The sequence below is a fragment of the Oncorhynchus masou genome, chromosome 21 (genome assembly GCF_036934945.1).
Source record: "Oncorhynchus masou masou isolate Uvic2021 chromosome 21, UVic_Omas_1.1, whole genome shotgun sequence".
In the NCBI taxonomy this organism is placed as follows: Eukaryota; Metazoa; Chordata; class Actinopteri; order Salmoniformes; family Salmonidae; genus Oncorhynchus; species Oncorhynchus masou.
The window spans coordinates 13433843-13457712 of NC_088232.1; the positions used below are offsets into that span (position 1 = coordinate 13433843).

Here is a 23870-nt window from a genome sequence, read left to right on the forward strand (position 1 = left end):
GTTTGAACGTTCCGGTTACAAGTCCAATGCTCTAACCACTAGGCTACCCTGGCACACCATTAATCAAGGAACCTACCAGGTACAACCCTAAATCTGTCAACTTGGGCACCCTCAAAGATATCATCCTGACCAACTTGCCCTCTAAATACACCTCTGCTGTCTTCAACTAGGATCACACCGATCACTGCCTGCGTCCGTAAGGGGCCCTCGGTCAAACGACCACCCCTCATCACTGTCAAACACTCTCTAAAACACTTCTGCAAGCAGGCCTTTCTAATTGACCTGGCCCGGGTATCCTGGAAGATATTGACCTCATGGCGTTAGTAGAGGATGCCTGGTTGTTCTTTAAAAGTGCCTTCCTCACCATCTTAAATAAGCAAGCCTCTTTCAAAAAATGTTGAACTATGAACAGACATAGCCCTTGGTTCACTCCAGACTTGACTGCCCTTAACAAGCACAAAAACATCCTGTGGCTTACTGCATTAGCATTGAATAGCCCCCGCAATATGCAACTTTTCAGGGAAGTCAGGAACCAATATACACAGTCAGTTAGGAAAGCTAGGGCTAGCTTTTTCAAACAGAAATTTGCATCCTGTACCACTAATTACAAAAAGTTTTGGGACACCGTAAAATCCATGGAGAATAAGAGCGTGCACCTCCTCCCAGCTGCCCACTGCACTTAGGCTTGGAAATACTGTCACCACTGATAAATCTACAATAATCGAGAATTTCAATAAGCATTTTTCTACTGCTGGCCATGCTTTCCACCTGGCTACCCCTACCAACAGAAACCTCTGGCAGTCTCTATGGGGGTGCCACAGGGTTCAATTATCGGCCTACTCTTTTCTCTGTATATATCAATGATATCGCTCTTGCTGCTGGTGATTCTCTGATCCGCAGACAACACCATTCTATATACATCTGGCCCTTCCTTGGATACTGTTAACAAACCTCCAAACGAGCTTCAATGCCATACAACACTCCTTCCATAGCCTCCAACTGCTCTTTAATGCTAGTAAAACTAAATGCATTCTCTTCAACCGATTTCTGCCCGCACCTGCCTGCCCGCCTAGCATCACTACTCTGGACGGTTCTGACTTAGAATATGTGGACAACTACAAATACCTAGGTGTCTGGTTAGACTGTAAACTCTCCATCCAGACTCACATTAAGCATCTCCAATCCAAAATTAAAATCTAGAATCGGCTTCCTATTTCGCAACAAATCCTCCTTCACTCATGCTGCCAAACATACCCTCGTAAAACGGACTGTCCTACCGATCCTTGACTTCGGCGATGTCAATTACAAAATAGCCTCCAACACTATACTCAGCAAACTGGATGTAGTCTATCACAGTGCCATCCGTTTTGTCACCAAAGCCCCATACACTACCCACCACTGTCACCTGTATGCTCTCGTTGGCTGGCCCTCGCTACATATTCGTCACCAAACCCACTGTCTCCAGGCCATTTATAAGTCTTTGCTAGGTAAAGCCCCGCCTTATCTTAGCTCACTGGTTACCATAGCAACACCCACCCGTAGCACGCGCTCCAGCAGGTATATTTCACTTGTCATCCCCAAAGCCAACACCTCTTTGGCCGCCTTTCCTTCCAATTCTCTGCTGCCAATGACGGGAACGAATTGCAAAAATCACAAACGCTGGAGACTTATATCTCCCTCACTAACTTTATGCATCAGCTGACAGAGCAGCTTACCTATCACTGTACCTGTACACAGCCCATCTGTAAATAGCACATCCAACTACCCCATTCCCATATTGTTTTTGTTTTTTTGCACCCCAGTATCTCTACTTGCACATCATCTGCACATCCATCCCTCCAAAGTTAATGTTAAATTGTTATTTATTTTGCCACTATGGCCTATTTATTTTCTTACCTTCCTAAACCTTACTACATTTGCACACACTGTATATTTTTCTATTGTGTTTTAAACTGTACATTTGTTTATCCCATGTGTAACTGTGTTGTTGCTTTCGTTGCTCTGCTTTGCTTTATCTTGGCCAGGTTGCAGTTTGTAAATGAGAACTTGTTCTCAACTGACCTACCTGGTTAAATAAAGGTGAAATAAATAAAAATAATTTAAAAAATAAAAAGCAGTTTGGATGATGGAATGGGAATATAGTGGAGTGGATGACCGTGAGATGGTAGCCGACAGTTTGGAAGTACTGTAGCCTAATCAGATTAAAACACTGACTAATTGCGTTTATGCTAGGGTGACCAGACGTTTCCGTTTTCCGGGGATAGTCTCCATTTTTGGTGGTCTGTTCCCGGCTGGAGCTGTCCCCGGAAATGTCCCCGTTTTTAAGTGTGTGCTAAAAACAGACCGCAAAGTGAAATTATATTTTACGTGGCAAGAAAGACCAGGCAGCAGAGCCTACTGGTTGATGTCTCAATCGCGTTGTGTTTGTATTGGCCAACAGAGGGGCTGCTCGCTGTAGCAGCTTCATTCACTCTTCTTCTTCTACTAACTACTTGCTCTCGCTAGATTTAGAAAAAACTGCTGTGGAAAACTCGGCCAGAAACTAGCAAGTGTCAAGTGAATTCACATCACCTCAAACTTATTTTCAAGGCAGGTGAGTTACTAGCTAGTAATGTTACAATGTCACAATTTATTATATAGATAGTATCAAGCCCCCCCCCCCCCCGGCACTCGAGGGTGCCAGGCTCCCCAGCATTGGACTCAATCACCTGTTTACTACCTCCCCTATATTTGTCAGTTTCCCATCTCGGTTCCCCGCTGCTGCATTGATTGTCATTTGTCATTGTGTACCCGTGTGCTGACGCTGTTTCGGTCTTGCTTTTTGTCTGTTCCTAATTAAATGTCAACTCCCCATATCTGCTTCTCATGTCCGGCGTTGGTCCTTACAGATAGATGATCTGCTCTATAAGGTTTTAAATAGGTTATGCTAGCTAAAGTTAGTCTAGCTAGGTTAGTTAGCTACTGTCATGGCAGCTAAGTTAAAAAAATGTTCACATGTAAACATGACAGAATTCATTATGAGAATATATATTTGTAGATCACAATTTTAATGGTTTGGCATTATAATAAGTAGTGTGAAAATATACTTTGACATTTTCATGGATAACATTAGCATAATGTTTTCTGTTAGAGAGTTGATATGAAGGTGTACTATTTATTATTAAAGATTGCCACACATAAAAGGTAAGTGAAATGACTAATATTTAGGCATCATCCTAACGTCCTCTAGGAGCAGGTTCTAGGTCAAGGAAAGCCGCTCGGATCAGAAAGGAGGCAGAACACTTGTTATACTTTCCTGAATAATGGGCCTGCTGGGAGCATAGGCCTATGTGGACACACTATATAGGACGACTTCGGAGAAGTCCTCATCGTAGGCCCCGGGCTGGGAAGCTAGGAGCAACAACGGCTCAGCTGCAAAGTGGTAGGTCATACAAGCTCACAGAATGGGACCGCTGAGTGCTGAAGCATGTAGCGCGTAAAAATAGTCTGTCCTCGGTTGTAACACTCAATACAGAGTTCCAAACTGCCTCTGGAAGCAATGTCAGCACAATAACTGTTCGTCAGGAGCTTCATGAAATGGATTTCCATAGCCGAGCAGCTGCACACAAACCTAAGATCGCCATGTGTAATGCCAAGTGTCGGCTGGAGTGGTGTAAAGCTTGCCGCTATTGGACTATTGGAATCTGCCCCAATGCATAGTGCCAACTGTAAACTTTGGTGGAGGAGAAATAATGGTCTGGTTCAGTCTAGGCCCCTTGGTTCCAGTGAAGGGAAATCTTAACAATGCATCATACAATGACATTCTAGACGTGGCAACAGTTTAGGGAAGTTTTTCAACAGTTTTTCTCATTTTGCAATGACAATGCCCCCGTGCACAAAGCAAGGTCCATACAGAAATGTTTGTTGAGATTGGTGTGAATGGACTTCACTGGCCTGCACATAGCCCTGACCTCAACCCTATCAAACACCTTTGGGATTAATTGGAACGCCGACTGCAAGCGGTGCTCGACCTCACTAATTCTCTTATGGCTGAATGGAAGCAAGTCCAGTAGCAATGTTCCAACATCTATTGGAAAGCCTTCCCAGAAGAGTGTAGGCTGTTATAGCAGCAAAAGGGGGACCAACTCCATATTAATGCCTATGCTTTTGGAATGAGATGTTTGATGAGCAGGTGTCCACATACCTTTGATCATGTAGTGTAACATTCTGAGAACCATGTTTCTTAGGAGGGAATTTAAGTACTTCAGTGTAACGTTTCCTAAAGGTTTCCTCATGGTTCTATTTAAAGTAATGTTCTCAGAATGTTCAGAGAACATTAAGAAACAATGTTCTTCTGTGTGAATTTCAGTACTCCAGGATAATGTTTTCTGCAGGTTTCCTCATGGTTCTATATGAAGTCATGTTTTCAGAACATTAAGAAAACTTTCCATAAAAAACACAAGAAAATATTACTAACGAGCAAAGAGCGTTCTAAGAATGTAATTTAAAAATAGACAGAACTACATGCATTTAAAGAACGTATGTTGAGCAGTAAATTTCAAACACAGATTCAACCACAAAGACCAGGGAGGTTTTCCAATGTCTTGCAAAGGGCACCCATTTGCAGATTATTATTTTTTAAAGCGGACATTGAATATCCCTATGACAATGGTGACTTTATTAATTACACTTTGGATGGTGTATAAATATACCCAGTCACTATAAAGATACAGGTGACCTTCCTAACTCAGTTGCTGGAGAGGAAGAATACTGTTCAGGGATTTCACCAAGAGACCAATGGTGACTTTAAAACAGTTACAGTTTAATGGATGTGATCAGAGAAAACTGAGGATAGAACAACATTGTAGTTACTCCACAACAATAACCTACATGAGGTTTATATCGAATATAATATTCAAAAATATGCATCCTGTTGCAATAATGCACTAAAGTAAAACTGCAAAAAAAATGTGGCAAAGAAATCCTGTCCTGAATACAAAGAATTATGTTTGGGGAAACTCCAACAGAACATATCACTGAGTACCGCTCTTCATATTTTCAAGCATGGTGGTGGCTGCATCATGTTATGGGTATGCTTGTCATGAGAATGGACTAGGGAGGTTTTTAGGATAAAAAGAAATGGAATAGAGCTAAGCATAGGCAAAATCCTAGAAGAAACCCTGGTTCAGTCTGCTTTCCAACAGACAGTGGGAGACAAATACACCTTTCAGTAGGACAACAATTTAAGGCCAAATATACACTGGAGATGCTTACCAAGACGACATTGAATGTTCCTGAGTGGCCTAGTTACAGTTGTGACTTAAATTGTCTTGAAAATCTATGGCAAGACTTGAAAATTGCTGTGGAAAAAGTGGAATGTGGATTTGGAAAAAGTAAAGGGGTGTGAATTTTTTCCTGAGGGCACATTCTCAACATCAAGAAAACATTCTCTATCCACTATCTTGTTTTAAAATATAAATATATATATATATATATATATATAAAATATAAATATATATATATATATATTTAACCAGGCAAGTCAGTTAAGAACAAATTATTTTTACAATGATGGCCTAGGAACAGTGGGTTAATTGCTTTGTTCAGGGGCAGAACGACCGATTTGTACCTTGTCAGCCCGGGATTCAATTTAGCAACCTTTCTGTTACTGGCCCAACGCTCTAACCACTAGGTTAATGAACAGCTTAGTATGAGTAAAAAAAATGCATGCTCGCTCCATCCTGGTGGCAAAGTGGACTACTTCCATGGATAGAGAACATAAGGAAATTAATATAATGTGTACCATCTGTGCTTGGAGTTCAAAACAGTTAGCCTAATGTAGCAGTGTTATTAAAAGTCTTATTGAAACATGTTCTCAGATCATTATTTAATGAGCTTCAAATAATCTATAATTGCTGTTCTCACAACGTAATAAAAACTCCAAGGAAAACTTTCAGGGAACCACAGTAAAACATTCTCAGAATCTCCCTGCAAGTTAAAAATGTAAGTTCCCAGAACAGGCAAAATATTAACTTCCGTTCTCTGAACGTTAATAAAACTTTCAGATTTACTAGTCAGGAAACGTATGGATTAGTCCCAAGAACCAATGGGAAACCAAAAATGTAATGTCCCCCAACCTCCAAGGAACCAAATGTGCTAGCTATAGGTATATTAACGTGTGGTGTAGTACCCGTGTGGAAAAGCGTAGTGCATAAGTGAAGTGCCAAAACACCTAGATAGGGAGGGCACATGCAAACAGATGAAGAAATTGGCTATATGGAAGACATGAAAACCTGCAAAATGGTGAATGTAAATCAGGGGAAAAAATGTACTACCCTCCCCTTGCCCAATAAAAAAATACACACAACCCTCCCCAAAGCAAAACAAAAGTTAGACAACCTTCCCGTTTTGGAGCAGCAATCCCACCCTAGTACATTTTCAAACTGTCCTTTGGAGAGAACATGACTCAGTTTCAGTTTAAACTACAAACAATGAACCTTCAAAAAACATACTGTACTACAGCTGTAGGATATTAATTGACTAGTATTGTCGCAGCAAAAATAATCCTGATCGGTGGTTAGGCTATATTACTGGTTAGGCTATTAGCCGGCCAAAATTAGGCTACATGAAAAGTGAAGTACTGTTAATATAACCATGTGTTATTGCATGTTTTCAGTAAATTTATGTAAATCATGAAACCCATCTGCATTTCCCACTGTGCAGAAAATTTCTCAGTTACAAAAGAGTGATCAAATTAAGATCATGCATCTGTACAACTTATATATTAAACACATACTCGAAAGCGCAGAACATCCACTTACCTTGCAAAGGGGAGTGTACCGCATCAGGTTTAGAATCGCACCTGTTTGGGTGAAGCTGAACCCTGCTGAAAAAAAAAACTCTGAAACAACTCTGCCAAAATGGACTTCAGAGAGTAAGATCATTGTGTTTCACCCAAGAGACTAAGTTTACGATTGACATTGTGGTACAACTATCCTTGTGTGACATTTAAAGTGTTAAATTCATTGTTTTATTGTCTGGAAACACATGGGTCCCCTGAAAAGACAAAAAATCTATATAAACAAATATAAGGCAAGTTTATTAGGTGTCAACACATGAACTCGATTAACTCGGTTAAACAGTCCTTTAAACAAAGAGTGCATTACAGTCACTTAACACAAGATTTGAATGTAAACAAAGTCCACCTTTGTGACTGCACACCAGGCATTAATCTATGCTCCTAGATTTTAGCTCAGCAGGCTAAAGCCCGGTCTCTAGAGCTGGGTTTAAACCCCAGTCTGCCATCATACCTCTGAGACTGCACCTCTGGTGTCAACCGCTGCTCCTTCCCGGCAAAGCTGTCCACCCCTGGCGAGTCAGGGTTGGTGGAGCCGCTGCTCAGCCGGTCGCTGCTCTCGTATCCCGACTCAGTCCTCTGGATGGTCCAGGTGTCGCTGCGCAACAGGGCTTTGGTCCCGCCCTTGGCCCTACTCCCGCTGCTTCCATCCCCTCCACCTCCCCGGTCGCCGTGCCCACTTGCCCTGCCCTCCGATTCAAGGGAGCTGTGGCTCTCTGTCTCTTGCCGCTGCTCGTCCTCGTAAATTGTCATCAAGCACTTCTGCTGCTTGCACTCTTCCCTCATCCTGAGACTGTCCCGTTCCCGCTCTTTATCCTTTTCCCGCTCTTTTTCCCAGTCCCGGTTGTCCTGTTCGCTGCCATGCGGGATCTCCTGATAGGAGGGTTTAGCGAGCTGGGGGCTACCACCACTGCCATAGTGCTGCTGTTGTTGTCGCCGTTCAAGGTCGTTCAAGACGCTGTCCACATTCAGAACTTCCCGGATTGGCCTCCAGGAGGGCTTGGCTTTGTTATGGCCCGCTCCCAACCTGCTGCCCTTATCCCACGCGTCCTGGCTGCCGTCCTGTTCTTGGTGACCAGGGGAGGTTTCCTGTCTCCAACTTTGTCCGCCAAGGGCACCGGATTGAGAGCGTGGGTCTGGGTCCTGGGAAGCTCTGCTCTGGTGGGAGGATGACAACTTGTCAGCCCGGGCTCCACTGCCGCCTCGCAACCTCTGGTCAGTGTGCTGCCTCAGCCCGTCCTCAGGCGGGGATCTGGCATAGGACATATCTAAACAGGAAGTGACATACAGATGTAGGATCTTAATGTGTGCCAGTTTGCAACAGCAGGACAATAATCCTGCAGCAACATGAAATGTGAATTATTATGTGGATTATAATTAATGGACATTTTTGTAGGGGTTGATACATTAAGGCAGATCAAGTCTGAAATTTCAAAGTGGAAATTACAAACTTTTGAAATTCTAAACCTCAAATACACTACACATTTACATTTTCGTAGATTGCTCAAAAGTTCTCCTGCAACAGGTTGATCAAATTAAGATCCTACATATGTAAGAAACAGCATTTTTGTTTTGGTGTGCCAAGCATGCATATTGTACTTGTGTAGCATCGTAAAATGTATTTAGGCCTACAATCTACGTATAAACGTATTCTAGGTGGTTTTTAAATATATTTCTCAGGATTGGATAAATGTTGAACAATGAATGGCTCGATTGAGAGAAGAAAATCTCCTGCACTTGGTCCAAGGTTTATATCGTAAAAGTTGAAGATATTTGATATAGGACACAATGCCTTCCAACATCGTCCAGATATTCCAAAAGACAATATTACATAATCTTTCTTTGAATATTCTGTTTTAGGTGGAATTTTGGGTCGAAAAATCTGATTGGAGAGGGCACTTTTGGGACACATGTCACATGGTCTTCTGTGAAACACTGGCAAAATGCAAAGCACATTGTTTAGCTTCATCAGAAAACTTACCTCGGAACTGAAAATGAAAATGTAAGCATAATAAAGTATGATAAAATTTAGAAAAGCAGGTCACACAAATAATAAAACCTAGGATTAGAACTACACAAAAAAAACTGAAGCACTCTGGAACCAATTATTTCCATCTTACATGGTTCTATTTGCCCTGACACAACTTTATCTGTGTAGAACAGATGGTATGCTATTTTCTTGGAGATTGGCCAGTCCTGTAAAACATTTCCTGACTCCATATTGCTGCCCTTAGTTTGCCCTTTGGTTTGGGGCCACATCTAAAAAAACAATGCACCAAAATATTATCCAAGTGACCCTTCAGGCAATCTATTGGATGTACACTGCATCATATCACATTATAGTCAATACTATTTGTGTCTATAAAAAGTGTGAAAAATCATCCAACCAATATTGAAGAGAAAACCCTTGTATCTTAATAATCTACAATCAGGTTAACAGTCAAGTATACATTGATATTGGTTGTAGCACTGGTTGGTTGAATAGTTCACTCATCACACACAACATTAAGTTTGTGGTAGTCAGTGACAAGTAACTGCCTCTGATTCATTGAATAGTAATTTCAATTTTTGTGCAAGTTATTTCTATCTGCCACTGTAAGCTAAAACTGTTTTGATAAAAAGAGAATGGACACAATATACTGGTTCTTACACATGTCATCAGCGCATGTCATGGTTTTTCAAGGTACCCCTCAAAGTACAGTAAAATGTTACCATATGAGTATAACAATCACTGTAGTGCACGTTACCTTTGTGTGGATCTGGTTTTCGACGCCCTCTTTCGGCCTCCTTCTTTATCCCCTCTACAACCCTCTGGGAAGTCTCCTTGGAAGGAACCCGGAATTTGTTGGGACTACAAGGTGGGCCTTTCACTATGGATATCAGGATTGGGATAGCACATGAGTTAGAACACATGCTCATTTGATTTGATTTATTTTACAATTTAAAAACACAATTCAACCATATGATGTGGATACAATGCATTTAAAATCATATAATATAACACAAAAAAAATGTTTTATTATGTTTTGAGGTATTTTTTAAATCTTAGTTGTCTTCCTCTGCCAAAATCCAAGTCTGGGTCATGTTCTGCACAGCACCCCGAAGTACAACGTTTTGAAATGGAAAACGAAAATGAGGTTCAATATGCTTCAAGGCATTTTCTGCAGTTCTGTGCCTACTGGCCTCAACCCAGATCTTACCTCTTTTGTAGCCTGAGGTGGAGGGTGGAAGTAGCATTTGCTTATAGGGCCCCTGGTTGGAGCGGAATGGGCCTGCATTCTCCCAGATGGCATCCAACTTCTTCATCCCTGCTGCAGAAGCAGAACATCAGATAGGCATTCAGTGAGATGAGGTGAGAGCTAATGGCCACGTTCCAGGCTGACTACATTTCAGATGTATGCCAGATCTCAGAACGCTTGGATGGGTGTTTAACATGTCATCTATCCACATCATATGATATTGGAATTTGATGCTTAACTGCGCAGTGGATGACGTGGCACACAACCATTTGTTTTTGTAATGCAACATCTGCAATGCAGTTGGTCTGGAACGCAAACTAGCCCTACACTAACCCAGTTGATTGACTTTCTCAACAGTTAGCAGAATAAAGTATGTTAAAGTAGGACTAGAATAAAATCCTGCAGTGGTGGCCAACTGCACAGGAGGAGAGCTGTCCACAGCTGCTGTAAGCTAAAATGCAACATTGGACAATGCATTTAAAAAAACATTATAATAAAGTTGCACTTTTTCCACAAGTGTTTTCCTTTGTTTGTTTTTCTACGACACATGACATGACCCAGCTCAGTAGTTGGCCTGTCACAAAACTGTGTCTATCCTTGCCAAGGTGTTCTGCCTCACTAAAACAGCAACTGGCATTAGTTTACTCCATTTTTGGTAGCATCTAGCCAGTCCATGTTGCATACCAATTCTCTACCCTGCTACTTTGTGTGTACGCATTTTCACTTGCCTTCACGTGTTTAAAAGAAAAAGACTGGTGCAAAGAATATGGTGGATGCTCCATTGGCTCTGGAGCCACATCAGGCCCTCAAAATGCATTCTTGTAAGGCCCAGACTAATATCTGATTCCTATTGGAATTAGGCCCTCTGTAAGGATGTTTAACTGGCGGCAGAGAAGTCAGACGCAGGAGAGAAATAACTGTTTCTCCAATGGTGCAGTTTATTTACAAAAAAAACACAGGAAAACATAATAATAAAAATCTATGGGTAACATAACCCGACGCACACCAGTACAGACGTACACATACACTTACAATAAACAATCACCGGCAAGGACATGAGGGGAAACAGAGGGTTAAATACACAACATGTAATTGATGGGATTGGAACCAGGCGTGATTGTCACGCCCTGGTCAAAATATATTATGTTTATCTTCATTTATTTGGTCAGGCCAGGGTGTGACATGGGTTATTGTGGTGTGTTTGTCTTGGGGTTTTGTGGGGTGTCTAGCATAGTCTATGGCTGCCTGAGGCGGTTCTCAATCAGAGTCAGGTGATTATCGTTGTCTCTGATTGGGAACCATATTTAGGTAGCCATATTCTTTGAGTATTTTGTGGGTGATTGTTCCTGTCTCTGTGTTTGTTGTCACCAGATAGGCTGTATAGTTTTTCACGTTCCGTTTGTTGTTTTGTATTTTCTAGTTATTTCATGTCGAGTCATTTTTCATTAAAGAACATGAGTAACCACCACGCTGCATTTTGGTCCGCTTCTCCTTCACCAGACGAGAACCGTTACAGAATCACCCACCACAACAGGACCAAGCGGCATGGTAACAGGCAACAGCCGCAGCAGGAGCAGCGTAACAAGACTTTCTGGACTTGGGAGGAAATCCTCGACGGGAGAGGACCCTGGGCTAAACCAGGAGAGTGTAGCCGCCCCAAGGTGCAGCAGGAGAAGGAATGGACATGGGAGGACGAATTGTTCGGAGAAGGACCCTGGGATCAGCCTGGAGAATATCGCCGCCCCAAAGAAGAACTGGAGGCGGAGAGAGCTGAGAGGCGCTGGTATGAGGAAGCAGCGCGGCGACGCGGATGGAAGCCCGAAAGTCAGCCCCAAAAATTTCTTGGGGGGGCTCAGGGAGAGTGTGGCAGAGTCAGGAGTCAGACCTGAGCCAACTCTCCCTGTTTATCGTGAGGAGCCAAGGAGGAGACCAGAACCAGAGCCGGTGTTGGAGGTGAGCGAAGCAGAGACTGTGAAGGAGTTAATGGGGAAATTGGAGGAGAGAATAATGAGGGAGTTGCTGTGTTGGTGCTTTAAGCATGATATTCGCCCGACGGAGCGTGTCGGGGATTTGATGGCACCTGGGTCAGCGCTCCATACTCGTCATGAGGTGCGTGTTAGTCGGCTGGTGAAGATGGTGCCAGCCTCACGCACCAGGCCTCCTGTGCACCTCCCTAGCCTTGCACGTCCTGTGCCAGCACTGCTCTCAAGATCTCCAGTACGCCTTCACGGTCTAGCCCATCCTGTGCCACCTCCACACACCAGTCCTCCGGTGGCAGCTCCCCGCACCAGGCTTCCTGTGCGTGTCCTCGGCCCAGTACCACCAGTGCCAGCACCATGCATCAGGCCTACAGTGCGCCTCGCCTCTCCAGCGCTGCCGGAGCCTTTCTCCTCTCCTGTGCTGCCGGAGTCTCCCGCCTGTTCAGCGCTGCCGGAGCCTTTCTCCTCTCCTGCGCTGCCGGAGTCTCCCGCCTGTTCAGCGCTGCCGGAGCCTTTCTCCTCTCCTGCGCTGCCGGAGTCTCCCGACTGTTCAGCGCAGCCGGAGCCTTTCTCCTCTCCTGCGCTGCCGGAGTCTCCTGCCTGTTCTGCGCAGCCAGAGCCTTCCTCCTCTACAGCGCTGCTGGAGTCTCCCGCCTGTTCAGCGCTGCCAGAGCCTTCTTCCTCTCCAGCGCTGCTGGAGTCTCCTGCCTGTTCAGCGCAGCCAGAGCTGCCAGCCTGCATGGAGCAGCCAGAGCTGCCAGCCTGCATGGAGCAGCCAGAGCTGCCAGCCTGCATGGAGCAGCCAGAGCTGCCAGCCTGCATGGAGAAGCCAGAGCTGCCAGCCTGCATGGAGCAGCCAGAGCTGCCAGCCTGCATGGAGCAGCCAGAGCTGCCAGCCTGCATGGAGCAGCCAGAGCTTTCAGTCTGCATGGAGCAGCCAGAGCTGCCAGCCTGCATGGAGCAGCCAGAGCTTCCAGTCTGCATGGAGCAGACAGAGCTGCCAGTCTGCATGGAGCAGCCAGAGCTGTCAGTCTGCATGGAGCAGCCAGAGCTGTCAGTCTGCATGGAGCAGCCAGAGCTGTCAGTCTGCATGGAGCAGCCAGAGCTGCCAGTCTGCATGGTGCTGCCAGTCTGCAAGAAGCCGCCAGAGCTGTCAGTCTACATGGAGCAGCCAGAGCCGCCAGTCAGCGTGGAGCAGCCAGATCCATCAGTCTGCCAGGATCCGCCAGTCGGCCAGACTCTTCCAGATCTGCCAATCAGTCAGACTCTTCCAGAACTGCCAGTCAGCCAGACTCTTCCAGATCTGCCAGTCAGCCAGACTCTTCCAGATCTGCCAGTCAACCATAGACTCTTCCAGATCCGCCTGTCAACCAGACTCTTCCAGATCCGCCAGTAACCCAGGATCTGCCAGAACCGCCAGCCAGCCAGGATCTGCCGGATCCAACTACCTGCTTGAGCTTCCTCTCAGTGCTGAGCTTCCTCTCAGTGCTGGGCTTCCTTTCAGTGCTGGGCTTCCTCTCAGTGCTGGGCTTCCTCTCAGTCCCGAGCTGCCCCTCAGTCCCGAGCTGCCCCTCAGTCCCGAGCTGCCCCTCAGTCCCGAGCTGCCTCTGTCCCGTGCTGCCCCTCTGTCCCGAGCTGCCCCTCTGTCCCGAGCTGCCCCTCAGTCCAGAGCTGCCCCTCAGTCCCGAGCTGACCCTCAGTTCCAGCCTTACACATGGTGTCCCCGGTTCGCCAGCACAGCCCAGTGCGGGCTATTCCACCTCGACACTGGCCTGGCATTCAACCAGGTAAGGTTGGGCAGGCTCGGTGCTCAAGAGCTCCAGTGTGCCTGCACGGTCCGGTCTATCCAGTGCCACCTCCACGCACCAGCCCTCCAGTGGAAATCCCCCGCACCAGGCTGTCTCTCCGTCTCATCCCATCTCAGCTCCTGCCTGTCCAGCGCTACCAGAGCCTTCCTCCAGCCCAGCTCTGCCAGAGTCTTACGTCTGCCCTGAGCCGCCAGAGTCTCCCGTCTGTCCTGAGCCGCCAGAGTCTCCCGTATATCCTGAGCCGCCAGAGTCTCCAGTCTGTCCTGATCCGCCAGAGTCTCCCGTCTGTCCTGAGCCGCCAGTCTGTCCTGAGCCGCCAAAGCCGCCAGTCTGTCCTGAGCCGGCAGAGCCGCCAGTCTGTCCTGAGCCGTCAGAGCCGCCATCTGTCCAGAGCCATCAGTCTGCCAGGACCTGCCAGAGCGTCAGTCAGCCAGGAGCTGCCAGAGCCGCCAGTCAGCCAGGAGCCGCCAGAGCCGTCAGCCAGCCAGGAGCCGCCAGCCAGTCCGGAACTGCCCCTCAGTCCGGAGCTGCCCCTCAGTCCAGAACTGCCCCTCAGTCCTGAGCTGCCCCTCAGTCCGGAGCTGCCCCTCAGCCCGGAGCGGCCCCTCAGTCCGGAGCGGCCCCTCAGTCCGGAGCTGCCCCTCAGTCCGGAGCTGCCCCTCAGTCCGGAGCTGCCCCTCAGTCCGGAGGCGCTCCTCAGTCCAGTGGGGCCTTTAATTAGGGTCTTAGACCCAAGGTCGGAGGCGAGGGTCGCCACTCTAAAGAGGCCCTTGAATAGGGAAATGACTATGGTGGAGTGGGGGCGACGTCCCGCGCCAGAGCCGCCACCGCGGCCAGATGCCCATCCAGACCCTCCCCTATAGGTTTAGGTTTTGCGGCCGGAGTCCGCGCCTTAGGGAGGGGTACTGTCACACTCTGACCATTATTTGAGTTGTTTGTTTCTATGTTTTGTTTGGTCAGGGTGTGATATGAGTGGGCATTCTATGTTGCATGTCTAGTTAGTCTGTTTCTATGTGTTTTGGCCTGATATGGTTCTCAATCAGTGGCAGGTGTTTGTCGTTGTCTCTGATTGGGAACCATATTTAGGTAGGTTTTTGTCATCCATTAAACTATGCATTCACACCACGCTGCGCTTTGGTCTCCTCCATACGACGATCGTGACAGCGATGGCTCGAAGGTCGGTCACGTCGACCACGGGAACACTGCCTGAACAAGGAGAGGGAACATCTTCGGCGGAAGTTGAGACACCCTCAAAATAATTTTCTTGCTTTTGAAATCAACCCACGTGCACAATTGGGTAAATTATTTCATAAGCTTTTTAAATCATGCTTTTAAATGCATGGGGAGGAGCGTCCAATTTGTGAGTGCACACTTCTGGAGAAAAGTAGAGAATTCGGACACCTAACCAGTGTTACAGCATACCAGCTACTCTACATCATTAGTCATCAAATCAAATGTTATTGGTCACATAAAGATGTATAGCAGATGTTATTGCGGGACTAGTGAAATGCATGCAGTATATAGGGCAACCAGTGAGGTTTGATTGTCCCATCCCCCCAAATCATTTTTGCTTTACTTTGTCACAGGTGCAGCAATATGACTGAAAAATTGCACTCTTTGTTCACTTTACACAATTAGCCAAATATGGCATGGTAACAGAGTATTTATATTAGATTGGATTTCAACATGAAACAAGTATTTATGTAGTCTGCGTCGAGCCCACAATTTACGTTTTCCTGACCAGACAATCTGCAAATCGGGATAAGGTTATTCTCAGACAAGAGCACTGCTAAGGCAGGTTAACAATGTCTAAAAAAAACTATCAACAGCATTGATAATCTGGCCAATACTGCCCAAAAGCATCCTCACAAATATCCGTCCTTATATAAACCAATAATCCACATCAAACAATAACGCAACACAATTACTTACGCTTATCCACATAACAATGCAAATCAAATCCCATTCCAAAAGAGATGACCGGATACGACGCCCAGGCTAAAAGGTCTGTTTCAAAGAGCAGGGCACCATTTCCGAAAGCAAACGCATATTAGAATGGGAACAAACGCGGGATGGGAGATCACGGGAGGGAGTGAAAGCTACCAAGCGCACTTGACCCAGGGAGCAGGGACAGCAGGGAGAGCAGGGATTAGGCAGGGAGGCGGGCGGTAATCTGCATGTCACAGAGGCATCGTCCTCTTATCAAGTTCAACTCTGCACACGACAAAGGAGGACAATCGCAACGCCCATCGCTCCGCCAGGGGAGTGCTTTTAAAAACAATGCCAGGCGCCATCACATTAAAAGGATGTTTTTTTCTCGATGACAGTGTTTGTTGTGTACTGTAGGCCTCTGTATTACGCATGTAGTGGAAGCAGAATAGTACATATTCTCTTTCCACAGCTACAATATTTGAGGTAAAATGTATTGTGGGTGTTGGATGTGTGATCTAGATAGAACCTTGTGTATGGGCAAGGCCATTTAGGAAAAACACTGAGCTAGCCACAGGACAAGTGTGAAACAAAGTCTTACAATGCCTTATGATCACATCATAATCCATTCTACCTAAATGCCTTAAGTAAAGTTTTACCAACATTTTTGCACCAGGTTAGTTAAGTGAATGTTTAACAACCCTTCACCTACCACGCCCCACACCTCCCATAAAGGTCTGCTACACTGGAAACGTACATTTTGGCTGAACGTGAGACACTCATTCATTTCAATATAACCTAGAACCTACAAAACTTTGCATAAAATTATGCTCTAGTTCTATTTTCAAGAATTTGAAGTGCGGCACAAGGCCAAAAACCCTTTATAAAGTGGCTCACACTCTGCTCACGATGGGAAAAGTAACGAGTCCAGTGTAGCAGCCAAAAAAAAAAAAAAAATGTTTTTGTGACGACTCATTGTGACACACATGTAAACCAACCGTTAAGGTTTCGTCTTACCTGGCACTTCCCCGTTGGCGTGGGCTTTGAAGCGGGGACACATAATCGTTTGTTTTGGCGCATCCTCGCTGGAGACTGGGGTCCCCTCCAGGTTAGTGTAGAACAGGAGCAGTGGCTGGAAATGTCCCCGGATGCATTTAGAGGCCACGTCTTTCCACTTGGATCCGATCTAAGAAGAACACAAAAATAACGTAAATGTGTGACTGACATGTTTGAGACTAAACTCTAGCAACTAGTATGTTGACGTTGTTATTTTCTTCATTTAATGTGAAGTACAGAGAATTTGCTGCGTATTTCTACGTGTGGTGATTCCAGATGAAACATGGTCTAGTGTCGTGTTTTTGATGGTGAGGCATAGACCTTGCATAACTGTCAGCTTAACGATGGATAGTTCAAGTAACATGTTAAAATGGCTTCCGTCTTTTGTGAACCTCTCCATTTTGCTTTCATGTTTCATCATTACAATTTGGCAGAGCTCTTGGGAGAGCATTGAGTTGATTGCTGAGCTTTTAAAATGTTTTGTTTTTATTTAACAAGGCATGTCAGTTAAGAACAAATTCTTATTTACAATGACAGCCTCCCCAGCCAAAATCCTAACCCAGACGACGTTGGGCCAATTGTGCACCGCCCTATGGGACTCCCGATCACGGCCGGTCGTGATACAGCCCGAGATTGAACCCGGGTCTGTAGTGACGCCTCTAGCGCTGCGATGCAGTGCGCCACTCAGGAGCCAAAGAATAGATCAAAGGATAGCCCAGCTGTTAAAAGGAAAGCATTGCTTTTACGGCTCCTGTCAAAAGAGTAATATTGAGTAATAATAACCTACTTTCTTTTATTCATTAAACACAGATTATGTTTACCGGTCGGCAATGTTAAAGGAACATTAAACTCCAAAGTCAACATTTACCAGATGTTTTTGGACCTCAAATGTAGTCTAACATCAAGATGAATCCACGTCCCACGCCTTGGATTGTGGCAATCTGTATGCCAACACCAAATGAATGGAAAAGATAAGCACCGAATAAGATCTGGATATGATTTGGTCCTTAATGTTCCGATTCATTTGATGTGGCTGGATCTACTGAATTGATGGCCTGGGACTTATCTCCACATAAGAACACTTTTGAGGTGGTTTTCAAAGTTTTGACAAGAATTCTGCAACATCTGCACAAATAGATCATCTATGAGATATTAGAAGCATTTTTCTCAATTCATTTGAAACAGACACCAACACGTTCATTTGAACACTCACCTCTTTCACGGTGGCGTCGTCAAAAAAGATCCATTTTGAGGACTTGCTGTGATAAGCGAACGCAGAGTAATGTTTGCTGGAGAAACAAATCATTCCCACGAGATGTAACTCACTCCTTTTGGCGTTCTCATCAGTGACCCGGTTGAACAGCTGAAATAGGACATACATGAAAGATACCGATGATCAATTAGGATAGGACTCTTCAACCAACATTGACATTTGCTTAATACTCAAGCAACCCTAATACAGCTATCCGGTCTGGCTACTTTACAGATGCCTGCCAGATCTCACAAGACCCTGATAGGATTTAGTCAGACTGGAATGTGAACATAATCATTGGACAATCATGTTGTCTCTTTGAGTGTGAGCCATTTCCCATTTGAAATGTGTGTTCATAATCTTGTTCTTTGATCATACTTCATGTGGCCCTAAATAACTATGCATTTAAATGGTAGTTACAAAGGCAGGTACAGTGTAATTACAATTACATATTGCTGCATACTACTAACAATTGTTATACCTGATTGTGGCAATGATTTACAAATAATATCAAGGTCACATTTTACAATAAGTGTCCTTAACACATACAGTATGTATTTACATGGTACTTACATAGGCAGGTGCAGTCAGTGTAATTACACCTAAAGTTCCACTATACATGTAATTACACAGTAATAACTGTAGTAACATTGTAGTGCTGACAGCTTTTCCTGATTTGTTTATCTCTTGTTATCATATTTTGTAATATCTAACATACATGCAAACATTTGATTTCAAGTTTTTTTGTTTTCTTTCATGATAAGGTCTTTTAAGATTTTTAAGTTGTTTTCCTCAAAATGGAGGCGTAGCTACTTTATTTTAGCGGTTAAAAGGGGAAACAGGAAATATTACAGATGAAACTGTATATACTGTATCATGTATACTGAAGATTTGCCTCTGGAGGTGCCTTTAAAACCAAAAGGGTCCACTGAAATGGGTTAAAAAACTGTGCAGAAATTACATAAAATGGACACCCACGTAAGAGTAAAAAATATTCTAAAATGAAGGACTGTGTGGTTGAATGGGATTGGGGTGCTGTGTGATTCAGTTGGTAGATCATGGCACTTGCAATGCCTGGGGTTTGTGGGTTCGATTGGCAATGGGGCCACCCATACAAAAATGTGTGCTGCATGACTAAGTTGCTTTGGATAAAAGTCTGCTAAATGGTATATATAGTTAGTATTATTGTTGTTATCTTACTCTGTGTTATTATTAAAGTAAATTGATTAATATAACATAATCATGTATAGGAACCATACAGTCAACCCTCAAGCCAAATTTGAGGTAAACAATTAGCAACTAAACTTCCATTGTGCATCTTTAACCCTTACCCCTGAGAGGTTGAGATGTGGACCCAGTGACCTCACCACGTCCTCTGTAAGGTCAGACTGCTCTGCGTCCCACACAAAGCCAATGGTGACGATCTCTGGGCGGTTCATGAGAACCCGACGGATTTTGATGCTCTGGCCACAGTTGCTCTGTAAAGACGATAAGAAACGATCATCCAAGAGAGATAATTAAAAGCAGAAATCCATATATAAATCGATGTATTTTATTCCAGAAACCTTGTCAACTTTGCCATAAAACATGTTGCATCATATAGGAATCATAAATTATAATATATACAGAACTATAGTAGCCCTTTATAATAACTCCACGGAATAAAGCATTTATAATGGATTAGTAAATAGTTTATTCATTTATTAATGATTACTCCCACATTTGTAAATGTTAGTAACCTAGTGAGTCATACATTTATGAACAACTTATAAAGTATTTAATAATGATGTATAAGATGTTTAATATAAGTCCTCATAAACCATTAGTTAAGTATTTTTGTGTGGCCTCATCTAAAGTGTGGGCTATATATACTTTATAAATGTTTTGAGTGACCAGTGTAATTTATCACAGGATATGCCATTGGTAGATATTCCAACGGTAACTCCTTAAGGTATCAAAATGGCCGATAGAATATATCAACGGTTAAACAATAAGCACACAACACAGAGGATCCTTAAGAAAATATATTGAACATTTGATTCGAAAACACTCAAACTGTTGTAATAATGTGATGTGTATCTTCATACAAAGTCTATGCTGAGAAAAATAAGGAAAATGCTAATATATGCACATAAAGTGCCTTCGGAAAGTATTCACCGCCCTTGACTTTTTCCACAATTTGTTACGTTACAGCCTTACTCTAAAATGTATTAAATATATAAACAAATCCTCAGCAATCTACACACAATACCTCATAATGACAAAGCGAAAACAAGTTTAGAATTGTTTGTAAATGTTTTAAAAATAAAAGACAGAAAAAGGTTATTTACATCAGTATTCAGACCCTTCGCTAATGAGATTCAAATTGAGCTCAGGTGCATCCTGTTTCCATTGATCATCCTTGAGATGTTTCTACATTGGAGTCCATCTGTGGTAAATTCAATTGATTGGACATGATTTTGAAAGGCACACACATGTCTGTATAAGGTCCCACAGTTGACAGTGCATGTCCGAGCACGACAAAACGTGGAGTGCCTGGAAACAGCCCTTAGCCGTGGTACATTGGCCATACATCACAAACCCCCCGAGGTGTGCCTTATTGCTATAATAAACCTGTTACTAATGTAATTAGAGCAGTAAAAATAAATGTTTTGTCATACCCATGGTATACAGTCTGATATACCATGTCAGCCAATCAGCACTCAGGGCTCGAACCACCCAGTTTATAATGATTAATAAACTATTTACTCATCCTTTATAATTATTATTTACATTTTGTTAGTTATTCTTAATGTTGTTAATTTGAAAAATGTAATACAACTGTCATTACATAAAATACAAAATAGCTTTAATATCTATCTTTAATAATCCTGCGTGATAAGATCTTTTGATCCAGGAACAGTAGAAAGGGTTAATGGAACAAAGCACTTGCACCAGGGCTGACGCACATTGAAGTGGTAGACCGGTGCTAGCCAATCGAGTTGAGAGAGCAACAGTGGATAAGCCTTAACTGCTATTTATATCCCTAACACTAGTCTGGCTGCCTCTCCTTCAGGCCTGTTCCATCATAAAGTCACAAAGCAGAATGCAGAGAGTAGAAATCAGCTCAATGCGGGTTTGAATTAAATACCGTCTGGATCTGCATTCACTTGCTTTTGGATACTGCAGGTACAGTAGCTATAATATATTGTTCTGATGGTCATACGTTAAGGTTCAGTTCAATAAAACAGTATTGTAGTATTTACAGAGTAACATTTATGTGAAGATGTGTCCTATAGTTAATCAATCACAGAATGTTTTTGATACTGATGGAATAGCTGGTAGAATCCATTCATCGCTAGATCCTTTCTGTATTCAGAAGATGACAGTGATTTATAAACAAATAACATCATGAACATTGCTACAGTTATGGACTTTCACAGTTCAAAAAGCACAATCTCCGTCCACTACATAATTGACTAACAGAGTGATTTGATTGGACAAGGAGTTCTGTTTTGGTCAAAGATTACATAAAAAATCCATTGGAGTCATGTACTGCTAGAAGCTGGGATGACGGCACATTGCACTCACATTGTTCAGCACCAACTTTCTGGCTGCATAGATAACAGCATGGCCACATGTCTATCAAAACCAAATACATCACATTGGATATTAGACATCAAACTGTGGTTCATAATGAAAATGAGCAACATACCGGACAGTTACGTAGGTCACCGGTGGTGTTTGCCGCCTGCAGCAATTCCCCGAACATGTCCGACCGAATCCTGTCGTTCTGCCCCAAGACACGGTCCACCTGTTGGCTGGGACACAGAGGGGGCGGGATATGAGGGGTGTCCTTCTGCACTGTAAATCACATAAGCCTTATCCAAAACTAACAGAAAGTGTATGTTGTGATCGCTTAGCAGGCTAGCACGGTCACACTTTACAGCACAGTTACAGTAAAGTTATTACACTGTACTGACACAGTGTACTTACCCACAAGTTATACAGTTATACTAGCATTGTAGGCGTAAAGTCTTACCTACCCCTAGCACATTATGCAGTTGGAGTACTTTGGGAAAAAAAGTTGTGGGGCGACCTACTAGAGCAGTAGGTCTATCTACAACTAGCTGTGCATACACACCTGGTACAAGGCATTCACATAGGTTATTGCCTTATAGTTATCATAGAATGATGCCTATGCACTGTAATATAATATGTTGCTAAGTCAAATCAAATGTTATTTGTCGCATGCCTCGTATAACAACAGGTGTAGACTAAACAGTTAAATGCTTAAGTACAGGTTTTTTTCAACAATGCAGAGAGAAAAATATAGAAACATAATAATACAAGGAATAGATACATAATGAGAAACGATAACTTGCTAGACACTGAGTGTACAAAACACAAAACATTAGGAACACCTGCACTTTCCATGACATAGACTGACAGGTGAACCCAGGTGAAAGCTATCATCCCTTGATTGATATCACCTGTTAAAAAACTTCTTAGGGCTGTGTCATGATGTTGGTCATGTCATGATGTTGGTCTCTTTGGGTATAGCAACCCCATCCCCCTCTCCCTGCCTCGCCCCCCCTTGCCTCCTTCAACTAGGCTGCTGTGGTCAGAGGTTGTAAATTCCTGAGAAGATTTTCATGGATAACAAAGGAAATCCTTCCACCTCACAGAACTTGAGGTACGAACAAATTTCATTTTCCGGAGAAAGTATAAAAGATCGGTGAAGAATCCAGCTACGAACTGGTCCGTTTGTCACAACTTGGGAAGCTCATGGGAGACGGTGTGGCCACATTACCATAATGCTATTTATATAATAGCCTCAGATATGAGGTTTACATTTAATTGTTGTATAAGATGAATGAGTGAATATGATACTGTTTGTATAATTGTGTAATATGATTGTGGACTGTTTAATGAAGAAAAATACAATCCCTTTTGATTTGAACTTAATTAGAGGCCCGTCCCATAGCCCAGTTTGGGTCAGACATCCTGGGACAGACCCCTTTCTGCCATTCCATATAAAACCCAACTTTGAGAAATGATCAGCAGACCAAGCTTACCTCAATTACGAGATGGCTAAAGGTTGCAGACCATGTTTTTCTACATTCGGAAGAAGACCATTGCTGAATCTTTTAACCATACCATGTGGTTAAACTCTTAGACTATTGATTTTTTATTTTACCTTCATTTTACTAGGCAAGTCAGTTAAGAACAAATTCTAAATTTCAATGATGGCCTAGGAACAGTGGGTTAACTGCCTGTTCAGGGGCAGAACAACAGATTTTGTACCTTGTCAGCGCAGGGATTTGAACTTGCAAACTTTTGGTTACTAGTCCAATGCTCTAACCACTAGGCTACCCTGCCGCCCCAATACTGCCCGAATGAGAACAAGTCTTTGATATTAATTACTAGTCTGCAGCTAGAAATTCGGTATCATTGAATGCGAAGAATGACAACCGCCGAAACATCCATTCTATATCGAATGTCACTCTGAACAATCCCCTCTAACCACAACCGAGAGAAGGAGAGAGATGGACTATTCTACAAAAGACACAAACTTTTCACCAGCGATCAAGACGACACACTGAGCGTAAATCTATATATTGATTGCAGTTGTTCCCGAATGAGTGAGCGTTCATGTGTAAACTATTAGCATTTCAATCGTTATAATTATGACTCTGTAGTGACTTCTTAGTCGACCCCCACTTCCCCTTTGGTCTAACAAGCCGCCATGCCGGTTTAGCCCACTAGGGCACATCCTCCTATCATTACATT

General features: G+C 43.7%; 1 protein-coding gene across 1 annotated transcript in view; it reads right to left on the reverse strand.

The window, feature by feature from the left end:
- The window catches only part of LOC135507335 (inactive ubiquitin carboxyl-terminal hydrolase 53-like), a 42985-nt gene that overhangs the window by 6710 nt on the left and 12405 nt on the right, over positions 1–23870 (reverse strand). The window contains 8 exon segments of the mRNA XM_064926895.1: positions 6801–6865; positions 7290–8103; positions 9583–9705; positions 10036–10146; positions 16808–16976; positions 18060–18209; positions 19430–19576; positions 21793–21898. Of these exon segments, the coding sequence (XP_064782967.1) occupies positions 6801–6865; positions 7290–8103; positions 9583–9705; positions 10036–10146; positions 16808–16976; positions 18060–18209; positions 19430–19576; positions 21793–21898 (1685 nt within the window).